The 27282-nt window shown below is 41.6% G+C and overlaps 1 protein-coding gene and 1 long non-coding RNA gene across 2 annotated transcripts; both read left to right on the forward strand.

Annotated features, from left to right (window-relative positions):
- The first annotated feature begins 5322 nt into the window (after positions 1-5322).
- On the forward strand, positions 5323-10890 carry LOC147057587 (uncharacterized). Its single transcript, XR_015065949.1, has 3 exons — positions 5323-6481; positions 10251-10304; positions 10595-10890. It is a non-coding gene; the product is annotated as an uncharacterized LOC147057587 (long non-coding RNA).
- A 2258-nt stretch (positions 10891-13148) lies between these two features.
- On the forward strand, positions 13149-26435 carry LOC147057588 (uncharacterized). Its single transcript, XM_085908846.1, has 13 exons — positions 13149-13316; positions 13545-13710; positions 13839-19906; positions 20064-20143; positions 20284-20414; positions 20613-20705; positions 20789-21724; positions 22246-22331; positions 23632-23688; positions 24666-25083; positions 25356-25427; positions 25502-25648; positions 25758-26435. The coding sequence occupies exons 2-3, from the start codon at positions 13651-13653 to the stop codon at positions 18513-18515; spliced, it is 4737 nt and encodes a 1578-aa protein (XP_085764972.1). The 5' UTR covers positions 13149-13316; positions 13545-13650; the 3' UTR covers positions 18516-19906; positions 20064-20143; positions 20284-20414; positions 20613-20705; positions 20789-21724; positions 22246-22331; positions 23632-23688; positions 24666-25083; positions 25356-25427; positions 25502-25648; positions 25758-26435.
- The last annotated feature ends 847 nt before the right edge of the window (positions 26436-27282 follow it).

Below are 27282 nucleotides of genomic sequence, written 5' to 3' on the forward strand. Positions count from 1 at the left end.
CGTCTTTCCTGGTACTTTGTTAACGCTCCAATACGCATTGATGATGTGACCCTCACAAAATGCATCGTTACTTGGGCTAACTGGAAGCCATGGCTGACAGGGGCTGGCCTCGGGCTGCTGAGTGCCAGAGACAGAGCCTACAGTAGTGCTCGTCTGCTGACTCGACTGGCCAACAGCCTTCGTTGTGCCGAGAGGTGAACACTGGAATGGTACATATTCATCTATTCATGCCCCTGTTCCTCTCTGCCGTTAGCGTGAGGAGGACGCTTGCCACTATCAACACCCGTAAGGCGGCGGGCCCGGACAACATCCCGGGTTGAGCGCTGAAGGACTGCGCTGAGGAGCTGATGGATGTCTTCACGAACATCTTTAACATTTCCCTGCAGCAGGCCTTCGTCCCGTCATGTTTCAAGGCTGCCACCATCATACCTGTGCCGAAAAATCCTGCTCCTTGCTGCTTCAATGACTACCGCCCTGTGGCACTGACACCCATCGTCATGAAGTGCTTTGAGCGGCTGGTCATGGCGCACGTCAGATCTGTTCTTCCCCCCACCATAGACCTCTGCCAGTTTGCGTACCGAGCCAATCGGTCCTCTGAGGATGCCTTTCTGCTCTGCCCTCCACTGCCCTCACCGACCTGGAGAACAGAGAACAGACTCGTATGTGAGATTGCTGTTTGTGGACTTCAGTTCTGCATTCAACACCATTGTTCCACAGCGTCTCATCTGCAAACTCGACCAGCTGGGCCTCAATACCTACCTTTGCAACTGGCTACTGGACTTCCTATGTCAGAGGCCTCAGGTAGTGCGTGTTGGCGACAATGTCTCCGGCAGCATCACGCTGAGCACGGGGCCCCTCAAGGCTGCGATCTCAGTCCGCTGCTCTTCACCCTGCTGACGCATGACTGTACCGCAACCTACAGCAGCAACCGCGTGCTGAAATATGCGCGACTGATACAGGTCGGAAGTCGACCTTCTGGCCACATGGTGCAGGGACAACAACCTCCTGCTGAACGTCAGCAAGACCAAGGAGATTGTTGTTGACCTCCGGAAGGGTCATGGCCAACACCTGCCGCTGACCATCGACGGTGCTGTAGTGGAGAGAGTGAGCAGTACCAGATTCCTGGGGGTGCACATCAGTGAGGACCTCTCCTGGACCACCAACACTGCGTCGCTGGCAAAGAAAGCTCAGCGCCGCCGGTACTTTCTGCGGAAACTCAGGCAAGCAAGTCCTCCTCCTGCCATCATGACCACATTCTACCGTGGCAACATGGAGAGCGTCCTCTCCAGTTGTATCGCTGTGTGGGGTGGTGGCTGCACTGAACACAACACGAAGGCTCTGCAGCGCATAGTGAACACTGCCAGTAAGATCATTGGGGCTTCACTCCCCTCCCTGAAGGACATTTACACCTCCCGTCTCACCCGCAAGGCGACCGCGATTGTGTGTGATATGAGTCACCCCGCTCACTCTTTGTTTGATCTTCTGCCCTCTGGGAAGAGGTACAGATGCCTGCGCTCCCGCACCACCAGACTCGCCAACAGCTTCATACTCCAAGGGGTCAGGATCCTGAATTCTCTCCCACCCTCGGCTGCATAACGTCCTGTTCTTTTGCGCTATATTCTGGCTGTATGCACGCTTGCTCCATTTTGATCTTCTTATTGTATTGTAACATATGTTATTCTACTCCTTTTACTTTATTATTATTATTAGGTGAAGGTGAAGACCTTCACACTATTGTTATTCCTGTCCTTTATTATTATTAGTGTGAAGGTGAAGACCTTCACACTATTGTTATTCCTGTCCTTTATTATTATTATTAGTGTGAAGGTGAAGACCTTCACACTATTGTTATTCCTGTCCTTTATTATTATTATTAGTGTGAAGGTGAAGACCTTCACACTATTGTTATTCCTGTCCTTTATTATTAGTGTGAAGGTGAAGACCTTCACTTTATTGTTATTCCTGTTCTATATTAGTGTGAAGGTGAAGACCTTCACACTATTGTTATTCCTGTCCTTTATTAGTGTGAAGGTGAAGACCTTCACACTATTGTTATTCCTGTCCTTTATTAGTGTGAAGGTGAAGACCTTCACACTATTGTTATTCCTGTCCTTTATTAGTGTGAAGGTGAAGACCTTCACACTATTGTTATTCCTGTCCTTTATTATTAGTGTGAAGGTGAAGACCTTCACACTATTGTTATTCCTGTCCTTTATTAGTGTGAAGGTGAAGACCTTCACACTATTGTTATTCCTGTCCTTTATTATTATTATTATTATTATTATTAGTGTGAAGGTGAAGACCTTCACACTATTGTTATTCCTGTCCTTTATTATTAGTGTGAAGGTGAAGACCTTCACACTATTGTTATTCCTGTCCTTTATTATTATTATTATTATTATTTTACTTATTCTGCCTACTTTTTCGGCGTTTAACTACTTTCACATACTTCAACCTATTCACTCCGTTCCACTTTTCACTTATTTCAAATATTCATGACAATTGTGCTCACATTTCAAACATTCAAAAAAATTTCCGTTTTCACAAAATTCACAAATTTCCGGCAATTTTTCCCCATTCATTCTTAATGGTAGATTCAACATTTCACATTTACGTTGTTCCAGTTTGAAATTCACATAATTCAACCCATTCAAATCACATTGGGGACATTCCCAAACTTGGCAAATTCAAAATTTTCACATATTCACGTTTCAAAATTTCACAAAATTTCACAAAATTCCACAAAATTCCACAAAATTCCACAAAATTTTCTTTTTCACTTCTAATTTCTACATACTTCAACCGATTCAACTCGTTCCAACTTTCAACTGTTCATCTTTTCCCTACCTATTCCACACCTTCCCATTCAGCAAAAATTTCACATTTTTCAAATTTGAAATTTAACCAAATTCTGCAAAATTTCCTTTTTCCACTCTAATTTCCACATTTTTCAACCGATTCAACCCATTCCACTTTTCAACTCTTCATATTCTTCCTACCTATTCCCCAAATTCCCACTTAACAAAAATTCCACATTTTTCAAATTTGAAATTCAACCAAAATTTCCTTTTTCCTCTCTAATTTCAACATTCTTCAACCGATTCAACCCATTCCAATTGTATTCACTTTGTTCAACTTATGCATTTTCGCTAACTTTTTCAATTTTTGTCCGATTCAACCCGTTTCAACATTTAACTCCGAGAGTGACAACTAGACAGCCGTATATTTCGTTTCGTTCCAAATTTCAAAACGTTTTGGCGCAATTTTTTTAAAAAATTCCCATTCATTCTCAATGGGGATTTATGATTTGCTCTAACTTCTACATATTTCAACCGATTCAACCCATTCCAACTTTCAACTCTTCATATTCTTCCTCCCTATTCCCCAAATTCACACTTACCATAAATTCCACATTTTCAAATTTGAAATTCAACCAAATTCTGCAAAATTTCCTTTTTCCACTCTAATTTCCACATTTTTCAACCGATTCAACCCATTCCACTTTTCAACTCTTCATATTCTTCCTACCTATTCCCCGAATTCCCACTTAACAAAAATTCCACATTTTTCAAATTTGAAATTCAACCAAAATTTCCTTTTTCCACTCTAATTTCAAAATTCTTCAACCGATTCAACCCATTCCAATTGTATTCACTATGTTCAACTTATGCATTTTCGCTAACTTTTTCAATTTTTGTCCGATTCAACCCGTTTCAACATTTATCTCCGAGAGTGACAACTAGACAGCCGTATATTTCGTTTCGTTCCAAATTTCAAAACTTTTTGGCGCAATTTTTTTTAAAAATTCCCATTCATTCTCAATGGGGATTTATCATTTGCTCTAACTTCCACATTTTTCAACCGATTCAACCCATTCCAACTTTCAACTCTTCATATTCTTCCTACCTATTCCCCAAATTCCCATTTAACAAAAATTCCACATTTTTCAAATTTGAAATTCAACCAAATTTTCCAAAATTTCCTTTTTCCACTATAATTTCAACATTCTTCAACCCATTCCACTTTTCAACTCTTCATATTCTTCCAACCTATTCCCCAAATTCCCACTTAACAAAAATTTCACATTTTTCAAATTTGAAATTCAACCAAATTTTCCAAAATTTCCTTTTTCCACTATAATTTCAACATTCTTCAACCCATTCCACTTTTCAACTCTTCATATTCTTCCTACCTATTCCCCAAATTCCCACTTAACAAAAATTCCACATTTTCAAATTTGAAATTCAACCAAATTTTCCAAAATTTCCTTTTTCCACTGTAATTCCTACATTTTTCAACCGATTCAACTCGTTTCAACTTTCAACTCTTCATATTCTTCCTCCCTATTCCCCAAATTCACACTTACCATAAATTCCACATTTTCAAATTTGAAATTCAACCAAATTTTCCAAAATTTCCTTTTTCCACTCTAATTTCAACATTCTTAAACCGAATCAACCCATTCCAATTTTATTCACTTTGTTCAACTTATGCTTACCATATTCAGCCCCTTCAACCCCTCTTCCACTATGCTTCCAAAATTCAACCCTTGACCCCCACTTCCACTGTGGCGGCCATCTTGGATTGACCCTGAAGTGACCCCTGAATGGACCGGAAGTGACCCCAAATGAACCGGAAGTAATCTCTGGTAAACCGGAAGTGAACCTAAATAGACTAGAAGTGACCCCAAATGAACCGGAAGTGACCCCAAATAGACCGGAAGTGACCTCTGGCAAACCGGAAGTGACCCTAAATAGACCGGAAGTGACCTCAGGCACACCGGAAGTGACCCTAAATAGACCGGAAGTGACCCCAAATGAATCGGAAGTGACCTCAGGCAAACCGGAAGTGACCTCAAATGAACCGGAAGTGACCTCAGGCACACCGGAAGTGACCCTAAATAGACCAGAAGTGACCCCCAATGAACCGGAAGTGTCCTCAAGCATACCGGAAGTGACCCTAAATAGACCAAAAGTTGCCCAAATAAACCGGTATTGACCTCAGCTGAACCGGAAGTGGCCCAAACTGAACCGGAAGTGACCCAAAAAAACCTGAAGTGACCACTGCTAAACCAGAAGTGGCCCAAATTGAACCGGAAGTGACCCGTGCTAAACCGGAAGTGATCTGTGTTAAACCGGAAGTGACTCAAATCAAACCGGAAGTGACCGTATTCCAACACAAAGTGCCTCAAATAGCTACATTTCGCTAACTTTTGCAATTTTTGTCCGATTCAACCCGTTTCAACATTTAACTCCGAAAGTGAAACTTTTGAAGCCGTATATTTTGTTCCGTTCCGAATTTGAAAACATTTTGGCGCAATTTCTTTTTAAATTCCCATTCATTCTCAATGGGGATTAAACATTTGCTCTAACTTTTACAATTTCTGTCCGATTCAACCCGCTACAACATTTAACCTCGAACGTGAATCTTTTGAAGCCATATATTTCGTTTCGTTCTAAATTTCCCTATTTTCTCAGTGAATCATTGCCGCTAGCTAGCAATAGCGACATGTCCAATACCAACAACCTTGGTTGCAGTTCTGCTCCGGAGTTTCTTTCAATAATCGTAATAAAATGTATATAAATGTCGGTGCTTACGTATTATCGGGAGGACCTTTAAAAAAACGACTCAAAAATTAAAGTAAATTATTTATTGAAACGATAACATTACATTTGTAATTCCGGAGGCCAGAACGTCGCAATTGCTTCCAAAAGTGACTCAAAGACATCAGTACAGGCAACATGCTTCCGCCACATGAATTCGGCCAAATACGACTCCAAATGGTGACGTGCAGTGCCACAGTGCTTCTTGTTTCGCCACTTTGCCGATCCCCATAGGCGTTCCACTGTCTGCGTATGAGCCCCGGTGTTCGGATCCACAAAGTTGTACTTGTGGTTGACGTTGAGGTGATGAAAGCCTAACCCTAACCCTAACCCTAACCCTAACCCTTTTCTCCTGAAGGAACACAACAGCCTCTTCCTCAGTGCGCGGTAAATCAAAGATCTTCATACTAACCAACAAACCATGTGAAAAAAAAGAAAAAGTAAAAATCAAAGGTCCTCCCGATAATACGTAAGGACCTAAATGTCTTTAGTTATTCGGGATTTTGACGGTGGCGCACGAAGACAGGATATGGCGTCGTATTGTAGTTTTTTCCCCCCTCGCGTTTACGTGGATGCCACAATTATATCGAACACAATGGTTTTGATTATTCTTGAGCATACTGTAAAATAAATACATTTTGATTTCCTCGACAAACAACGCATCTTGATAACCGGTTGTGTTTCACAGTGCCCTATGTTGAAAAATCAATGTATATTTTGGGGTTGATTGATGCTTTGGAAAGTTACGTTACCACACCAAGTCTCGCGTGAGTTATATCCGCTTATCGCGATTGTTGCAGCCCGCGCGCAGTGCTGAGTCACAGACGGCGGATATCGAAAGAGACTGTAGCTGTGATCTTGCGCGTACTTGCCAAAAAGTGAGTATAAATATTTAAGTGATAATCCTGTTTACGGTTGTGCTGTTTGTGTAATCCCAGATTGTCTCGTGTGTGCGCGCCGTTTGGTTGGTAGCTTCGGCGATGCTTCACAAAAGAAGTCATTTTTATTACAATCGTTTGAGAATCAAAAAAGGCCCTGGTTCATTTTCTCTGTGAAGCATCGCCACGAGCTAGCATTAGCGAAACGTCCAAAAGCAACTACCTTGGTTGCAGCTCGGCGCCGGAGTTCAATAGGCGTAAAGAGGTTTAACATAAGAGGCGGTTGCTGTGGCGAATTAATTTTTTTATATTCAACTTTGATTCTTTCCATAATCGTAATAAAATGTTAAGTCTTTATTTCATCGAAATTTTGACGGTGGCGCACGGAGACAGCATATGGCGTCATATTGTAGTTTTTTTCCCCTCGTGTTTGCGTGGATGCCACAATTATATCGAACTTAATGGTTTTAATTATTCTTAAGCATACTGTTAAATAAATACATTTTGATGTTTCCTTGACAAACAACGCATCTTGACAACCGGTTGTGTTTCACAGTGCCCAATGTTGAAAAATCAATGTATATTTTGGATTGTTGCGTTGGAAAGTTACGTCACCACGCCAAGTCTCGCGTGAGTTATATCCGCTTATCGCGATTGTTGCAGCCCGCGCGCAGTGCTAAGTCACAGACGGCGGATATCGAATGAGACTGTAGCTGTGATCTTGCGCGTATTTGCCAAAAAGTGAGTATAAATATTTAAGTGTTAATCCTCTTTACGGTTGTGCTGTTTGTGTAATCCCAGATTGTCTCGTGTGTGCGCTGTTTGGTTGGTAGCTTCGGCGATGTTCACAAAAGAAGTCATTTTCATTACAATCGTTTGAGAATCAAAAAAGCCCTGGTTCAATTTCTCTGTGTAGCATCGCCACGAGCTAGCATTAGCGAAACGGACAATAGCAACTACCTTGGTTGGAGCTCGGCTCCGGAGTTCAATAGGCGTAAAGAGGTTTAACATAAGAGGTGGTTGCTGTGTCGAATTAATTTTTTTATAGATAACTTTGATTCTTTCAATAATCGTAATTAAATGTTAAGTCTTTATTTCATCGAAATTTTGACGGTGGCGCACGGAGACAGGATATTGCGTCATATTGTAGTTTTTTTTCCCCCTCGTGTTTGCGTGGATGCCACAATTATTTCGAACTTAATGGTTTTAATTATTCTTAAGCATACTGTTAAATAAATACATTTTGATGTTTCCTTGACAAACAACGCATCTTGACAAGCGGTTGTGTTTCACAGTGCCTTATGTTGAAAAATCAATGTATATTTTGGGGCTGATTGTTGCGTTGGAAAGTTACGTCACCACGCCAAGTCTCGCGTGAGTTATATCCGCTCATCGCGATTGTTGCAGCCCGCGCGCAGTGCTAAGTCACAGACGGCGGATATCGAATGAGACTGTAGCTGTGATCTTGCGCGTATTTGCCAAAAAGTGAGTATAAATATTTAAGTGTTAATCCTCTTTACGGTTGTGCTGTTTGTGTAATCCCAGATTGTCTCGTGTGTGCGCTGTTTGGTTGGTAGCTTCGGCGATGTTTCACAAAAGAAGTCATTTTCATTACAATCGTTTGAGAATCAAAAAGGCCCTGGTTCATTTTCTCTGTGAAGCATCGCCACGAGCTAGCATTAGCGAAACGGACAATAGCAACTACCTTGGTTGCAGCTCGGCTCCGGAGTTCAATAGGCGTAAAGAGGTTTAACATAAGAGGCTGTTGCTGTGTCGAATTATTTTTTTTATATTCAACTTTGATTCTTTCAATAATCGTAATAAAATGTTAAGTCTTTATTTCATCGAAATTTTGACGGTGGCGCACGGAGACAGGATATGGCGTCATATTGTAGTTTTTTTCCCCCTCGCGTTTGCGTGGATGCCACAATTATTTCGAACTTAATGGTTTTAATTATTCTTAAGCATACTGTAAAATAAATACATTTTGATGTTTTCTTGACAAGCGGTTGTGTTTCACAGTGCCTTATGTGGAAAAATCAATGTATATTTTGGGGTTGATTGTTGCGTTGGAAAGTTACGTCACCACGCCAAGTCTCGCGTGAGTTATATCCGCTTATCGCGATTGTTGCAGCCCGCGCGCAGTGCTAAGTCACAGACGGCGGATATCGAATGAGACTGTAGCTGTGATCTTGCGCGCATTTGCCAAAAAGTGAGTATAAATATTTAAGTGTTAATCCTCTTTACGGTTGTGCTGTTTGTGTAATCCAAGATTTTCTCGTGTGTGGGCCGTTTGGTTGGTAGCTTCGGCGATGCTTCACAAAAGAAGTCACTTTCATTACAATCGTTTGAGAATCAAAAAAGCCCTGGTTCATTTTCTCTGTGAAGCATCGCCACGAGCTAGCATTAGCGAAACGGCCAATAGCAACTACTTTGGTTGCAGCTCGGCTCCGGAGTTCAATAGGCGTAAAGAGGTTTAACATAAGAGTCGGTTGCTGTGTCGAATTTATTTTTTATATTCAACTCTGATTCTTTCAATCACTGTAATAAAATGTTAAGTCTTTATTTCATCGAAATTTTGACGGTGGCGCACGGAGACAGGATATGGCGTCATATTGTGACGCCAATTTGACGTCATACGAAACTAATGTCACTTAATTATATTTTTTCCCTTTCTGTTTTATTCCACTGCAGGACACAACTCAATTTCCAAGGTGAGGCATGATTCAGTTAGTCAATTTTATGTTGTCATCATTATAAAGCGATTGTATTTCAAGTTCCTGTGATGACGGTTTTGAAACAGTGATTACATTTGGTTACTGTTTTTTTATTTTAGTCAACGGTTTGTTTAATTTTGATTACTCTGCTTGTGTATTGTTGTTGTGCTTTTGGTTAAGTAGTGAGCACTAAAGTTCAAAACCTAGGTGTCTTTTCCCATGGTGGATGACAAAATTACTTAGTCCTGATCTGATACAAAAGAAGCATCCAAGAGCAATTTATTAGTTTAGCTTTCTTTTGTTATAATTGGGGTCACTGTACCATTTACATTTGTACATTGAGGTAACATTGAATACTGTAAGTTAGGCATGCTTACGCCATGATCAAAGTTTCATTTTCTCCATCTCATAAACTCTAGTGCGACAGAAAATGTCACTGTACATAATTACATTGAGCCATAATATTTTTTATGATGCGCGATACCACCCACAAATTCATTTCTACCACATTCTTCTCACTAATAAGCGTTAGTTAAAACAGTTTTGCGTCTGATTTTTATAATGTTTATGTAATCTTAAAAAAAAAAAAAAATTAAAATGTACTTTTGCTTTGAGGTAGTTGTAAATTCAAAGCATGACTAATTACATTATAGGTTATTGATATTTGTTCTTTTTTTCCTGCAGAGCTCCGTGATCTGTGGTTTTGCTGCGCTCCGTGGACTTGTAGTCCTGCGACTTGTGGCTGACTCGTATACCCTCTCTGGTGGCCATCACTGTACATCATTATATTTTAATTCCTTGCTCCCATTGTAACTATTGTGCCATAATATTTTCACCCACAAATTCATTTGTACCACATTCTTCTCACTAATAATCGTAAAACTACAGTTAGAACAGTTTTGCGTCTGATTTTTATAATATTTATGTAATGTCTTCTTAACAAAAAAAAAAATAATCAATTAAAAAGATACTTTTGTTTTGAGGTAGTTGTAAATTCAAAGCATGACTAATTACATTATAGGTTATTGATAGTTGTTCTTTTTTTCCTGCAGAGCTCCGTGGACTTGTAGTCCTGCGACTTGTGGCTGACTCGTACACCCTCTCTGGTGGCCATCACTGTACATCATTACATTTTAATTCCTTGCTCCTATTGTAACTATTGTGCCATAATATTTTCACCCACAAATTCATTTGTACCACATTCTCTTCACTAATAATCGTAAAACTACAGTTAAAACAGTTTTGTGTCTGATTTTTATAATGTTTATGTCATGTCTTCTTAACAAAGAAAAAAAATAATCAATTAAAAAGATACTTTTGCTTTGAGGTAGTTGTAAATTCAAAGCATGACTAATTACACGATAGGTTATTGATAGTTGTTCTTTTTTTCCTGCAGAGCTCCGTGATCTGTGGTTTTGCTACGCTCTGTGGACTTGTAGTCCTGCGACTTGTGGCTGACCCTGTATACCCTCTCTGGTGGCCATCACTGTACCTCATTACATTTTATTTCCTTGCTGCTATTGTAACTATTGTGCCATACTATTTTCACCCACAAATTCATTTGTACCACATTCTTCTCACTAATAGGCTTCTTGTATACAAGTTAAAATTACAGTTAACACAGTTGTGCATCAGATTTTTCCAATGTTCATGTAATGTCTTCTTTTAATAAATAAATTAATCGATTATAATTTAATTTTGCTTTGACTTAGTTGTAACTAATTACAGTCGATTATTGATATTTGTTCTTTTTTTCCTGCAGAGCTCTGTGACCTGTCCTTCTGCGACGCTCGGGGACCTGTGGCTGACCCCCTATACCCTCTCTTGTCGCTGCTCTATCTTTTGTCCTCTGTCTTCCTTCTATCTACATCCTTTGAGAATCTGATATGCCGAGGAAAGGGAGGCGATCGCAGGCTGTAAAGTTGAGCTGGGAGCGACGCAAAAATCGTCGATGCTCGCCGCCGCTAATTACATGCACTGATCCAACCTTACCTACCCGGCATAACAAAATTGCACCTTTTGAAAACCTAACCGCACCTTTTGAAAACCTAACCGCACCTTTTGAAAACCAAACTGCACCTTTTGAAAATCAAACTGCACCTTTTGAAAATCAAACTGCACCTTTTGAAAATCAAACTGCACCTTTTGAAAACCAAACTGCACCTTTTGAAAACCTAACCGCACCTGTTGAAAACCTAACCGCACTTATTGAGACTGACAAACGTGGCGATGATCCACTTTGTCCACCTGCTGAACGTGCCGTTGATGCACAATTTGAGACTGATTCCTGTGACACTGGACCTGACGTTCCCGCTGCAGCTATGGCTTCTGTGCAACCTCATTTGGTAACGTATGTGTTGGCATCTCACAGCCAAGCTCATCCGATATATGGAGAATTCAGAAACAGTCAATGTGTGGCTAACTCTGTTACATTTCTGGCTTTCCTGCAGGAGCTCAATCACCTGACCAGCTCTGACCTTGATGCTGTTCTTAATGTTGGCAATGAACTGTATACATGTACTGTTGCTGCATTGAAAGCCCAAGGATGCTTCTTAGACAGATTTCTGACAGCTGATGAACTTCCAGGGATTGTACGTGGTTTTTCAAAGCAGCATGTCTTAATAAAGAATCAGTCAATGGGTGGTATGTTTACCACTTTCAATGGAGATGAGCTGTTTCTGAACCTTCGTGACAGACTCCAGTGCTTGACCTCAGAGGTCAATTATGCTCTGCTGATTATGCGGTTAACGTGCATTGCTGTTTTCCGAGACCACCAAGGCAGGTATGGATTTTTTGATCCCCACTCCCGAGGACGAGATGGCCTCCATGCTGACAACGGCACAGCGGTCATGATGCGCTTCACACATGTGTCCGACCTCATCGATAAGTTGACGGAGGTTTACACAAGCTTGAGATGCTTTGGTAATGAACCGTATGAGCTTGTACCAGTCTGCTTTGAACCTGTTGAAGTTCCCAGAAATGACCATGAGATGACGACATGTACACAGTCACCTCCCGTGATGAACATCCGTGACGCTGCCACAAGCAGACCTGTTGCTGAGATTGTCTGTGTTGAGACGGGCGAGACTACACCGTGTACAGGTGCACGTCACTACCAAGAATTGATCGATAACGACAGTGAAGTGGTATTGCCAACAACAGGTAAACAGCTGCTAAATGTGTCAAAAATTGCGAAATCTAGGCGGAGAAAGTTCCAACGACAAATGAAAGCACAGGAAAAGTTAAAAGAAACAGCTGAAGTGAGTCGTAAAAAACAGGAACTAAGGAGAATTAAAAAGAACTCCAAGCAGAAGGACAAGTACAGTAAAAACGCAGAGATAAGACAAATAAAACGTTGTTACATTACAACGCGTTATCAACAAGACAAGGGATTTAGTTCCAAACAGAAGTCCTATTTTACACAACGTTGTCAGATGGATAATGAGTTTAAGAAGAGAAATTGTTCCCGTGTGTTACGTCGTTATAAGACAGATGAGTGTTTTAAGATGAGACGACGCGCTTACATTACAGAACGTTACCGTGACGATGTTGGCTTTAAGAACAGACAGCGTTCTTACATCACCGAACGTTACCGTGACGATGTTGGCTTTAAGAACAGACAGCGTTCTTACATCACCGAACGTTACCGTGCCGATGTTGGCTTTAAGAACAGACAGCGTTCTTACATCACCGAACGTTATCGTGACGATGTTGGCTTTAAGAACAGACAGCGTTCTTACATCACCGAACGTTACCGTGACGACGATGGTTTTAAAACCAAACAGCGCAGTTACATCAGAGGACGTTACCGTGACGATGTTGGGTTTCGAAACAGGCAGCGCAATTACATTACGCGCCGTTACTTAAACAACCCTGAATTCCGAGTCAAACATCAGGAAATCATGAGGCGCATAATGAAAAGAACATCTGATTCACTGAGAACTAAAACAATGCGCAGAGCAAGTACGCTTTTACTAAAATACAAAGTCATTAACCAACTATGTAGGGAGCGAAATGACTGTGTGATTATGAAAGCTGTTGAGCTCTTCAAAGCCGAAGTTAAGAACGGCCCCACATTTGTCTGCACAGTTTGCCACAGAGCATTGTTTCCGAACCAGGTACGCCCTTGCCATCGTAGCTTTTATAAGAAAAACAGTCATGTTGTTGCACGTTGTTTCACGGGACAATTTGTCCATATTTGTGATGATGAATGTCAGCCCTCGTGCAGAGTACCAGCTGAAAGAAAACTGGAGTGGATATGTCACACTTGTTTTAGTCACCTCAAAGATGGTAAAATGCCTGCACTTGCTGTTGCAAACAATCTAACACTTTCTGATATTCCAAAGGAGCTGTGTGGATTGAACATCCTGGAGAGACACCTGATTTCAAAATGCATATCATTTGCCAAAATCGTACCTCTTCCCAAAGGTCAACAACGAGCCATTCGTGGAAATGTTGTGTGCGTGCCATCTGAGGTACAAGAGACGGTCAATGTCTTGCCGAGACTACGAAGTAAGTCACAGATGTTGAGAGTGAAGCTGAAGAGACGGCTTTGCTACAAAGGCCATCAGTTTTTCCAAACCGTCACTTGGTCCAAGCTAATGAGTGCTCTGCTGAAACTGAAACAAATCCATCCACAGTACAGAGACATAACTATTCGCGACGACGCGGACCTTTGCGACCCAACCCTCACCGATGACGAGAGCAGCTCGGACGAAGCGGAAATGAGTGACCGTGAGTATAATGAGGAAGCTCTGGAGGAGATCTACAGATTTGAGAGTGAAGCTCTGTGTGGGACGAACAGTGACTCACGAGATGACAACAGTGGTAAGAAACAGCAGCGAGAAAATGCAGATGATGGTGATGAACCAAATGGTGGAGTGATCCTTGAATCGTGTCTCCAACCGAATGATGTGTCGGAGGAAATCATGAGTTTTACAGAGGGCATTTACTGCGTTGCTCCTGCAGAGAGAAACAACCCGGTAAGCTTTTTCAAGACGCCCAAACTTGAGGCCATGGCTTTTCCAGTGCAGTTTCCCACTGGTCAAAACACCCTTGATGAAGAGAGAGCGGTAAAACTCACACCAAGCAAATATTTCAAAACGCGTCTGTGTTGTGTCGATGAACGTTTTGCTCGAGATACCAACTACTTGTTCTTTGCCCAGTTTGTGACTGAAATTTACCAGGCAACGTCGAGCATGACGATACAGCTGCGCAAAGGTAAGCCTTTCACCAGGGATGGTCGAAGGATCAACAACGCCATGCTTCAGGACAAACGTGAAGTTGAGAAATTGGTGCGCAGCAAGGATGCCGTCCGATTCATGACACCACTGAGAGGTACGCCGGCCTATTGGGAGAGAACCACCAATGATCTTTTTGCGATGATCCGACAGCTGGGCACACCCACCTTCTTTTGCACGTTTTCTGCTGCCGAAATGCGTTGGGAAGAAGTCATCACTGCCATCAAAGCGCAACAAGGTGAAGTAGTGAATTTCGCCCAACTTGACTGGGCGACTAAGTGTGAGATCCTACGCAGCAATCCTGTGACGACGATGCGCATGTTTAACAAACGTGTGGAAGCTCTTTTCAGAGATTTGATCCTATCTCCGGCGCAACCGATTGGTGAGGTCGTCGACTACTTCTACCGACTAGAGTTTCAACACAGGGGAAGTCCTCACATTCATTGCCTCATATGGGTTCGAGGTGCCCCTGTATTTGAGGAAGCCTCAGATGGAGCCATCTGTCATTTTGTGTCTCGCTACATCTCGGCTGAGCTGCCGGACCCGGAGAAGGAACCGGAGTTGTACAAGAAGGTCACAGAGGTTCAGATGCACAGTAAGAGCCACTCTAAAACGTGTGTCAAACACCAAGGTGCGAATTGCCGCTTTGGATTCCCCAAACAACCCTGCGACGAAACAACGATCGTCAGACCTCTACCCGTCGATGACGACAATCGGGATCGACACAAGGACAATCGGTCGGCGGCAAATGACAAGCTTCTGCCCGTGCTACGTCTGCTGAATGAGCCCGAGGCTTCATCCCTGACTTTGTCGCAGGTACTGGCTAAATGTAACCTCACCGGTGTCGAGTACATGAACTATTTGCAGACGACTGCCTCGTCGAGTTCTGTCGTGCTGAAGCGTGAACCGAAAGACTGCTGGGTCAACAACTACAACCGCCATTTGCTTCTCGCCTGGGATGGGAACCTGGACGTCCAATACATCCTGAATGCCTACTCTTGCATCGCGTACATCTGCAGCTACATCAGCAAAGCTGAACACGGTTTGAGCCAATACCTGAAATCTGTGATTGAAAACTCCCGCAGCGAAAATGTCAACGAGAGCGATGAGATGAAGCAGATTATGCAAGCGTACTCCAAAAAGAGAGAAGTGAGCGCCCAGGAATGTGTCGCACGCGCATGCGGCTTGCATATGAAACAGTCCTCCCGCAGTGTGGTATTTATACAAACGAGTGACAATGCGCTTAAAATGAGTTACCCTCTCTCACTGCTTGAGGGCAAAACGCAGGAATCTCATGAGGTGTGGATGACTGGCCTGCCAGACAAGTACAAATGCAGACCTCAGACGGAGGAATTTGAAGTCATGTGCTTGGCTGATTTTGCATCGACGTGCAGAATTGTTTACGGCAAACAAGTCAAAGGTAAGAATGTTTTGCCTCTGTTGAACGAGATGGGCTTTGTCCAGAAAAGAACAGAAAAACACGCGGTCATCAAATACTGTAAGTACTCTGAACAAAAGAATCCCGAGGAGTATTACTGCGCCTTGCTCAAGTTGTACCTGCCTCACCGTGCCGATTGCCAGCTAAAATCTGAGCGCTTTCCCACATATCAGTTGTTTCATGATCACGCCTGTGTACAGTTACCGTACGACGACTCTGTGGAGCGTGTGTGCCAGATCGTCAAAAGGAACAGAGACAGGTATGAGAAACACAGTCGAGACATTGACAACGCCATCCAAGAGGTGGAGGACAGTGGGCTCGTCATCAACGAATGGTGCCACCTGGCTCCCGAGAGTGAGTTGCAGAGACTTGAATGCCTTGAGGAAATCAACGCGAGAGATGAACCGAATGACAACGTGGCGGAGAATGTCCCGGACTACAACGTCAGGTCAGAAAGAACACAAATGTCCATCGTGACAGAGGCCGCCGCCATCGATCCCGCAGTGTTACGCGACATGTATCGTAACCTTAACCAAAAGCAAGCGTCTGTCTTCTACAAGGTCAGAGATTGGTGCATAAAACGTGTGTGTAGCTCAAAGCCAATCGAGCAGTTCTTCTACCACATCAACGGTGGCGCCGGGACCGGCAAGTCCCATCTGATCAAATGTATCCACGCAGAGGCTACCAGAATACTGCAGAGACTACCACGACTGGCTGAGGAGGCCGACATTTCCAAGGCAACGGTTGTTCTCGCAGCTTTCACAGGCACGGCGGCGTTCAACATTTCTGGGACAACTTTGCATTGTCTCCTCAAACTGCCGAGAAGTCTCAAACCCCCGTACCACGGCCTGGGCAATAAGCTGGACGAAGTCCGAGCCGAGCTGTCGATGGCCCAGATACTCATCGTCGATGAGATTTCCATGGTGTCGAAAGACCTCTTCGCCTACGTCAACGCCAGGTTGAAACAAATCAAAGGAATTGTTTTACCTTTTGGTGGCATGTCTGTTCTTGCTGTTGGAGATTTCTTCCAGCTCCCTCCCGTGAGACAGTCCAAACCTCTGTGCGTGTACGATCCCACGCGGCTGGACCACTGGCGTGACAACTTCACAACCATCACACTCAGCGACATCATGCGGCAGAAAGACGATATCGCCTTTGCCGAACTGCTGAACCGACTCCGCGTCAAAGAAAAGTCTGACGAACTGTCGGAACTGGACAGAGCTCTCCTTGCCACGAGGTACACTTGCCCGGAAATGTGTCCAAAGCATATTCTGCACGTTTTTGCCACCAATAAACAGGTGGATGGCCATAACTCCGCGATGCTGAATCTGCTTCATAAGGACATTGTGCAAATTGACGCGGATGACTACAAGAAAGACAAAGGTACTGGCAGAATGGCAAGGCAAGCTTACCCTGTGCAAGGCGCTAAGAATGAGCTCCCGGACTCTATCAAAGTTGCCTTGGGCGCACGTGTTATGATCACTCGCAATATCGATGTTCAAGCAGGTCTGTGCAATGGGATGTTTGCAAAAGTTGTCCAATTGGTCAACTATCCAAATGAAGCACGTGTCCAGAAGCTTGGCTTGGAACTCGACCATGTGAGTAAGACCGCACGTACTGCTAACCCCGTGTACATTGACAGACAGGAGGAAAAGCTGAAGAAGGCCGGAGTGGTGCGCCGACAGTTTCCCATTAAGCTTGCTTTTGCCTGCACCATCCATAAGGTACAAGGCATGACGACATCAGAGGCTGCAGTTTCGCTGAAAGGTGTTTTCGAACACGGCATGGGGTACGTAGCTCTGAGTAGAGTCACTTCGCTCAGTGGTCTGCATATTCTGCATATGGATGAGAGAAGAATCCACGCGAATCCAGAAATCACTGCTGCTCTTGCTGAGATGGCAGTGGATTCTTTGGACAGCGTAATGCCTCTCCTTCACCTGATGCCGTCGGTAGATCGGGCAAATCACCTGGTTGTCATCCATCATAACACCGAAGGGCTGTCTTGTCACGTGCAAGATATCGTGTCTCATCACGAACTGCTTTTTGCCGACGTTTTGTGCTTCACAGAGACACACCGCCAAGGACCAGTGGCCGATGGCCGCGCTTGCTTGCAAGGCTACACCATGTTTCACAGGAACCGAAGGGATTCTTACACAAACTTTCCTGACTTGGCGACCAAACTTGGTGGTGGCGTAGGTATTTGTGTCAAAAGTCACATCGCAGCCCAGGAAAAGAAATACATTCAGGGCGTGACCGACATCGAATTTGTTGTGGTGAAACTCGAAGCGCCCCTCAATGTGTTGATTGCTGCCGTTTACAGGCCTCCGGGCAACAGTCTGCGCACTTTTCTGCCGAGCTTGGGAAATCTGTTGCGGTACCTTGAAGTAATGGACCATCATCAGATCTTGGTATGTGGAGATTTTAATGAAGATATGCTATCTGCCTCATTCAAGCCCATTCTTGATTTGTTTTGCTCAAAAGGTTACACGCAACTCATAACCACTGCTACCACTGACAAGAACACATTGCTTGACCTCATTTTTGTCTCTCGACCTCAGTGTGCTCTTCATTCAGGTGTCTTGCGAACCTACTACAGCTATCACAATCCCGTTTTCTGTGTTTTGACCAGTGAAAGGTAAGTCACGGCTAAATCATGCGGTTCAGCATTTTCAAAAACAACAAGGATGGAAATCGAAACGTGAATGGTGTCGTAAGTGTATGATAATAGTGGTGGGTGACCTGTTGACTTGAGGTGAAATGGGATCTGGGGCCAAGGTGGCTCAGAATGGTAAACGTAATGTTGGCATTTGGCAGAAACCTCACAATTTCCACATAAAAAATAACTATCGACCCATGTGGATAGCGATAGCTGCGAAAGCAGCCTTGTACCGCTAATGTAAATTGGTGGCAAACAAAATGAAATCCACCCCAATTTTGTACACTGAGGTTTCTGCTTGATGCTAGCAATAAACTGGTTGCCTTGCTGGCATTACAAATGAAGAAAACATTGACTTGGAAAATAGTTATCGATGACAAAGATTGGCTTGACACGAGAAGCATGCATCAGAGTGAGTGAAGGGGAGATGGAGAGGTGTGGCCTTTTTAATTTGGATGAACTATTATCATTTTCAAAGGTAAATCATATAGGATCCAAGTGTTAATGGAAACAAATAGTGAGTAAAGCCAAACATGGAACTGTGATTAAAAAGTATCATGAGTAAATGATACATGCAAAGATAAGAAGAGTTGAAGTCATTCATGCCTGTGGTGGTGAGTTGAGGATGGGCCTGTATGTTGAGATGGAATGGGGGTTGGTGTTGACTCAAGTTCAGTTAAGGGAAGGCCAAGGCTTTTTAAAATCTCAAAAGCCTTCCCTTAACTTGATGTGACTTTTTAATATTTTAAACTTTTTAATTTGTTTTATTAGTTTTCAAAAAGCCTTCCCTTAGCTCGAGTTGATTTAAGTTTTTAACTTGTAAACCTTTTAACTTTTGAAACTTTTAACTTGAAACTTTCAACTTTTTAAATTTTTAACTTTTGAAACTTTTAGAATTTTTAAACTAACTTATAGACGAGTTAAGGGGAGACTTTTTATCGTTTTTGATTTCTGATTTTACCATCACATTTTAAAGATGAGTTATAGGAAGGCCTTTTAAACGTTATTTATTTTTTAATTGTTTTTCACACCAATTTATTTATTTATTTATTTATTTGTTTATTTATTTATTATAATTGTTCTACATCATAATCATGAGGCGAGAACAGAAAACAGACTAGGTAAGTTTCTCATCATGACACATGTTTTATCTTTCTTTCAAAAGACAGTAAATGCTGCCATTTCACTCTTCTGTATTTTAACAGTTTCCTTTATCTGGCGAAAGCAGCTCATTCCAGAATCAAGGCCAGTGTGCCATCAGGTGCACAAGTCCAGCTCTTCGCACAAACATCAGTCCTTATTGCGTTGACTTATCCGCGAATCATTTTTGTCGCCATTCCCAAAAAGCAGCTCGTCCCAGAATCGAGGCCAGAGGTAGGCATGACAAATTACTTTATTGTAATGCAAGTGTAGAAAAAGAAAGTATTACATTTGAATGTATTGTAATTCATAGGCAAGGTTGTGTAAGCCCTCTGCAGAATCGTACATTTTTATTCAATTTTTTGGGATTGTCCTTTTTTTCTCCACAAAGACCTTGAGCATGCCAAAACATTCATAATGGACCAATGACTCCCAAACCAAAGTGGCGAGAAGCGGACTTCTCATTCTTTCGTGAGTAGCCAATAAGACGATTGTCATGAAAGAGCCTCTTTAAATTTGAATATCTTTTCCACCTCATGTCATCTCCACCTCAATGTTTGTTTTTTTATTTTTTCACGTTGCCTGTGGCTCCACACGCTCCTTTTGTCTAGACAGGACCTCGGCCACCCTGGGAATCAACCTTGATGAGAACCGACCTATCTCGCCGGAGAAATGAATGACATTTTACGAAGATTCATGCGCCCAATGTTCTTCTTAACTTTCTATTGACTGAAAGCAAAACGTAAGTAAGCCTAATTCCAAACTCTTACATTTGTAAAGCCAAAACAAAATGGTTGTGCTCGATAATAGGATACAGGTATGTGAATGTTTTCATGTCATTCACTCTATAGTACAAAGATACTCGTTGTACATGTGCTGGAAGTATGACTTCATTGTAATGTGACTTTCAAAAATGAATTGATTATGATATTATGTACAGCGAGAGCCAAGCATTTCAAGAAGACTTGTACAAGGGAGCCCTGCATCATGGAACACAAACTCCCAAGCACACATGACTTCTCCTGATTCTTCTGTGAGTAGCCAACAAGGAAAATTGTCAGGAAGCACTCTTCAATTTTACCGCTTCTCCTCAACACCTCCTTCATGTTTTTCTAGTATGCTCTTGGCCCAAGAGTCTTGGATCCTGCCTGTGGTTCTGCATGCATGCAGTCATGCAGACAAAGAACACCTTGCCCTTTAACTGTCGGAAACTGTCCCTCTGCGAAGCCTCGTAGCATACAGTCTGTTTTCTGTTCTCATTTATTTATTTGTTTATTTATTTGTTGTTGATTTATTTTTTTGGCTATTTTTAACACTGCTTTAAACTTAGACGTTTTTAACCGTATTGCGTTGCACAATTGTCGGCCTTTCTATATCTCTTTGCCTTAAATTATGTTGACATTATCTTTTGTATATCATATGTACCCCCAGTCTGACTCACATCTACAATCATGCTACACTTAAACTTTAATAAAAATAGTTTGATTCAGTCGGGGGAAAAAACATTATCACATCAAATTATTAATTCAGTGAAACATTTATGGTTTTTTAAATTTCTGTTATTTCTTCAGAGTTTCTAAAAGTTATTTATAAAATTTCAAGCATTACATATTCACATACAAGTGAAGTCCAATTGATTTATTCTTGTTTGTCATTTGTTATGTTTATTATTTATTGAAACAGTAAAACATTTGATTTTTTTTTTTAGTTTTGAAGAGTTTTTTTAAATATTTCAAGCATTATATATTCGATTCTCCCCCCCCCAAAAAATCGTACTGTATTTCTGTTCCAAAAAGCACCATGCAACTTTTTTTTTCATTCTTGTTTAGAAAGAAAAGTCTAAAGTGTATGTTGACTACTTATGTTGTGATTTGTCGTATAAAAGAACCTGTTTTGAATGACATTATGAAACTTTAATTAAATACTTATGTTTTATCTAAACTTTGCATGTTCATTCATTACTTTCACACTACTCACTATTTTAATGTCATGTTGTCATTATTCATCAGCCAATGCATGCATCAGGGCTGGAGTGAGTTGGGATAGTCGGAGGTTTGTTTTTGGGGAATGAGAAAATTATAGAAAGTTTACTATAATATTGTCTTGTGATCATAGTTTATTGTTATGTTGTCTTGTATGTACATTCTATAACTTGCTATACTGTATATTGTTTTATCTTTGCGATTGTACTGATCACGTTGCATTGAAATAATTTGAAAAATATCGGTAATCTCATGAACTGTGGCGATTAAAGTTATTAGCATTACTGTACAACTATTTGATTACTATCATGACCAGTTCTAAAGATGCTGAAGCACGGTCACTCGATCGTATCGTTACGTATCGCGTGATTGTGTTTACCGCCTTAAAGTCGGCGCTACCATTTTTCACCTTGGGTGGGGGGTGGGGTCTAGAAGCATTGAGTTCGCGTTAATATAAACATGCACATGTTCACTCAATTGTGTAATCATATTTCACATGAATCTCGTAGCGATGTGTTCCGCTCTCAGTGTTTTTCTTCTGTGTGGAAGAAAGTTTGGATGCTACGACAAAAAGTTAATATCCCTTTTCAGACTTCGCACAGACCTTCGCGCCACCGAGATGTGGGTGGAGACAAATTGGTGCACTGGCTCTCTTTCTCTGCTTGACGACGAGAAAGGTAAGTGGCTTTTCAGACGTCTACCCCCAACCCGAGATTTTTTTACAACTTTATTAAAAACCCTGAGTATATGCTTAAATTTTTAACCAGGATTGTTACGATAGTTCGGAAAGTAGCAATTCCTCACTTCAAATTGAAGTTAATTAAGATCGGCACAGTTCAATTACTGTACTATTACATCTTATTACGCATTAACTATACATATACAACGACGCAAAATTCATTTAATTCAGTCAACATCTCTTAGTGAGCGATCTATAAATGGATAATTACAAATTCCGATCTTTCGTCCATTCACTTCTTTGCTTTCCGTCGAGCAAAAAAAAAAAAAAAACCCCGCCCGCCATTACGAAAGGCGCATATAGCAAATGAACTTATAATTAGTAATTAATTAGTCAGTCAAAACTACATGTTTGTTTTGCGTTCCAATCAATTACGGAGGATTCCCATTTTTATTGCTCCTGGCTATGACTATTTGGACCTATCGTCCGCCGTTTGCTTCTGCCACAATCACAAAATGGACGTGCCACGCCCATGATGCATGCACTTTGCGTTACGGAGTAAGGACATTTCTGGAAAGATACACGACGCGTAATTCATTTAGTTCAGACAACTCGTAGTCCGCCCCACATAAATGGATAATTACAAATTCCGACCCTTCGTCCATTCACTTCTTTGGTTTCCGTCGAGCAAAAAAAAAAAAAAAAACCCCGCCCGCGATTACGAAATGCGCATACAGCAAATGAACTTATAATTGGTAATTAATTAGTCAGTCAAAAGTACATGTTTGTTTTGTGTTCCAATCAATTACGGAGGATTCCCATTTTTATTGCTCCTGGCTGTGACTATTTGGACCTATCGTCCGCCGTTTGCTTCTGCCACAATCACAAAATGGACGTGCCACGCCCATGATGCATGCACTTTGCGTTACGGAGTAAGGACTTTTCTGGAAAGATACACGACGCGTAATTCATTTAGTTCAGACAACTCGTAGTTCGCCCCACATAAATGGATAAAAACAAGTTTTACAGTGTTCTTTAATTTAAATATTTGATTTCGGTCGGCACCCAAAGAAATTTACAGGCGCCATTATGAAATGTGCGTCTCAAATTATATAGCGGATGGCATAAAAAGGGTGATCTAAAAGCATTGAGTTCACTTAAATATAAACATGTATATGTTCACTCAATGGTGTAATCATATTTCACATGGATTTAGAGCGATGTGTTCCGCTCTCAGTGTTTTTCTTCTGTGTGTAAAAGTTTTGACGCTACGACTAAAAGTTACCCTCCCTTTTCAGACTTTCACACACATTCTGCACCGCAGGAAAATTGGAGAATTTTTGAAGACGAGAAAGGTAAGTGGTTTTTCAGATGTCTCACCCCCAACCCGAGATTTTCTCACAACTTTCTTAAAAGCCCTGAGTATATGCTTAATTTTTAAGCAGGATTTTTGCGATTGTGGGGAAAGTAGCACTTCCTCACTTCAAACTGAAGTTAATTAAGATCGTCACAGTTCAATTACTGTACTATTAAATCTTATTACGCATTAACTATACATGTACAGCGACGCAAAATTCATTAATTCAGTCAACATCTCTTAGTGAGTGATCCATAAATGGATAATAACTACCGACCCTTCGTCCATTCACTTTGGTTTCCGTCTAGCAAAAGAAAAAGAAAAAAAAAGATCCGCCCGCCATTACGAAATGCGCATATAGCAAATGAACTTGTAATTAGTAATTAATTAGTCAGTCAAAACTACATGTTTGTTTTGCGTTCCAATTAATTACAGAGTATTCCCCTTTTTATTGCTCTTTGGTATGACTATTTGCACCTAGCGTCCGCCGTTTGCATCGGCCACAATCGACAAAATGGACGTGCCACGCCCATGATGCATGCACTTTGCGTTACGGAGTAAGGACATTTCTGGAAAGATACACGACGCGTAATTCATTTATTTCAGATGACATCTCGTAGTTCCCCACACATAAATGGATAAAAACAAGTTTTATAGTGTTCTTTTATGAAATTCTTTGAGTTTGGTTGGCCCCCAAAAAAATGCACAGGCGCCATTATGAAATGTGCTTCCAAAATTATATAGCAGATGACATTGTAACTGTAAGAACTGATATGTACTGACCGAGTAACGTTCGTAGTATTGAATCATTGCCCGGTGTTTATTTGTAGCAGTCTTGATATGCTACACACTCGTGAACTATTGACTTTGTCACTCAGTCAGATGTATTATAATAGTAATTATTACAAGAATAATTTGCCAATTTTCATCTACAAACTAAACAAGTCAATTTCTCCCTTTTTTCTTCTCTTTCAGAATGGCGACAAAAATGATCCCGGCGAAGGTTGTCGCAATCAGGAGTGCTGTTCGAGCACGGAGCTGGATCTGTGCTGATGATGGCACCTTGTCCATGCAAGGACAGCACAAGAATGTGTCTGTTGCTCTCTGCGACGACAAGAAGGCATATAAAGTTGTTCTCTTTGAGCACTTGGCAGCCCTTGTCACAGAGGGCAACAGTTACATCTTTTTAAACTTTGGTTTGGACCAACGGGGCCTTGTGCTCCTCACCAAACCCGGCTCCAAAATTTTTACCGGGGCTCAAGTAACCACCAGCCCGGAATTGGAAGCAGAGGCCAGGGCCCTCGTATACCCTGACTCGGTGGAATCATCTCCTCAGGAGGTAGTCAGAAAGCTTCCTGAGGAGATGGTGTCACTTGATGGCGTCATAAGTGATGTAAGTTACCTGCACCCACAAATGCACATATACACACACATGTATTTGTGTACATCTGTGAAGACATGATGCATGTGCAATGATGTACATGCATGCGGATGCTAAGCCCCACCCACACACACACAAAATCATTGAAATCCTCTGTTTAGTACTAAGGTATCAAAAGTTTTTTTTTTTTTCTTTTGTCATCGTTAAGGTTGTGTACACAGACACGACACGCTCATTGTCAAACGCAATTATTGTAATTGGGATATCAATTTGGTCCACTTTAGATGCGTCCAATCCGCATGGTCTGCCAGAGAGGCAACCACCTTGTGCCGTTTCGGAGTGTGACGCTGAAAAAGGTAAGTAGCCATTTGTACGTCACGTTTTGTAGCACTTTGCACACATACTTATATGCATTTTTAAACAACTGCAGGATGAAGCCTCTGTCAAAATTGGCCTCTGGCGGGAGGCCAATCTCGTGGAGCTGAAGGTCGGCGGTTCCTTCAGATTCACTCATCTGAGTGCTCGGGTGAATGACTCGGGAGTGATGCTCCACTCCACAGGTTATACAGAAGTAGAGGTTAGTAAATGGCTTCACATATCTGTACTTTGTTGTTTTCCACCATTGGTAAACATTGTTATCCATTCATCAAAACTAATTTGATTGTTGTTGTTTTTTTATTCAACAGGCCTGCAACTCCAGCCTCTCCTTCAACATTTTAGGGATCCACTATGGGGAAGAGCTGGTGGAGGTCCTGTCAAACACAGGAGACGTCACCAGTATCAATCTTGACGTCTGGAAACTGACATTCACGCAGCCCCCCCATATCCCACAAGATGGGATCCCCGTCATTGTCACGCGTGTCCAGGGCGCTGTGACAAAGATCGAATGCCTGAATGAATGCATGAATGAATGAATGAATGAATGTTGTATATTTGAATGAATGGTTGACAGTAATTGAATGCTTGAAATTAATTGAATGTGTGAAGGAATGGTGATACGTAAATGTTTAATGTTGAAGTTTCTAACAAAGTGTCCTTTTGTGTTCTTTTAGTGATAATAACACCTCAAGGTCGGTGAGGAACGAGAACAGCACCACGTCCAGGTGGTCGGGCTGCGAGAGGAAACCACCCCACTCCTGACCACAGTGATGACACCTCGACGGGGAGGAGATGGCCATCGACCAATCATCACGCAATATTTTGCATGCATTAATATTCAAATTGTGTTTCTTTAAAACTGGGCAACCCGGAAGAATGTGTCGTGTTTTGGTGGTTACAAAAACGCACGAGTTTTAGTGTCAGGGACCCGGGACCCAGGCCTGTATTAGTGCGCTTTGTTAGGAATAAACAATTGGTCAATTTGTTCTGATTGATCTACTGGTCTTCTCTTTGACAGAACGAATTCGCAAAATTGTTAGGTGCGCCAGTGTGTGGATTGGGACATAGCAACTTGTGTTAAGTGTTGATCGCAATTTGGAGTCAAATCAATAGCTAAAGATCCGTATCCTAACACTGAGTATCTCTTATTTAATGCGTTTGTGGATTTGTTTGTGAGCTTCTTCACATTCAAAGCATTCAGCACATTCAAATCATATTAGGAACATTTTCAAAATTCCCAAATTCTCCAAAATATCGTTTTTCAACTTGAATTTCTACATTTTTTTAACCGATTCAACCCGTTCCAACTTTCAACTGTTCATCATTTTCCTACCTATTCCAAAACCTCCCACTTACCAAAAATTCCACATTTTTCAACCAATTCAACCCATTCCAACTTTCAATTGTAATTCCAAATATTAAATTTGACCAAATTCCACATTTTGTTTTTTCTACTCTAATTTCTACATTTTTCTACCGATTCAACCCATTCCAACTTTCAACTCTTCATATTTTTTCTGCCTATTCCCCAAATTCAAACTTACCATAAATTCCACATTTTGAAATTTGAAATTCAACCAAATTTTCCAAAATTTCCCTTTTCCACTCTAATTTCTACATTTTTCAACCGATTCGACTCGTTTCAACTTTCAACTCTTCATATTCTTCCTCCCTATTCCCCAAATTCACACTTACCATAAATTCCACATTTTCAAATTTGAAATTCAACCGAATTTTCCGAAATTTCCTTTTTCCGCTCTAATTTCGACATTTTTCAACCGATTCGACTCGTTTCAACATCATTCTTCGGCATTCCCCGAGTATTTCTTCAAC

This window comes from Syngnathus leptorhynchus, chromosome 4 (genome assembly GCF_054491065.1).
Source record: "Syngnathus leptorhynchus isolate UIUO chromosome 4, UIUO_Slep, whole genome shotgun sequence".
Lineage (NCBI taxonomy): Eukaryota > Metazoa > Chordata > Actinopteri > Syngnathiformes > Syngnathidae > Syngnathus > Syngnathus leptorhynchus.

Bases quoted from the DNA above. Each gene is read 5' to 3' on its own strand.
- LOC147057588 (XM_085908846.1), top strand. From the start codon at position 13,651: ATGTTGTGTGCGTGCCATCTGAGGTACAAGAGACGGTCAATGTCTTGC. The intron at 13,711-13,838 runs GTAAGTCACAGA...ATCCATCCACAG, and splicing joins TGTCTTGCCGAGACTACGAA to TACAGAGACATAACTATTCG.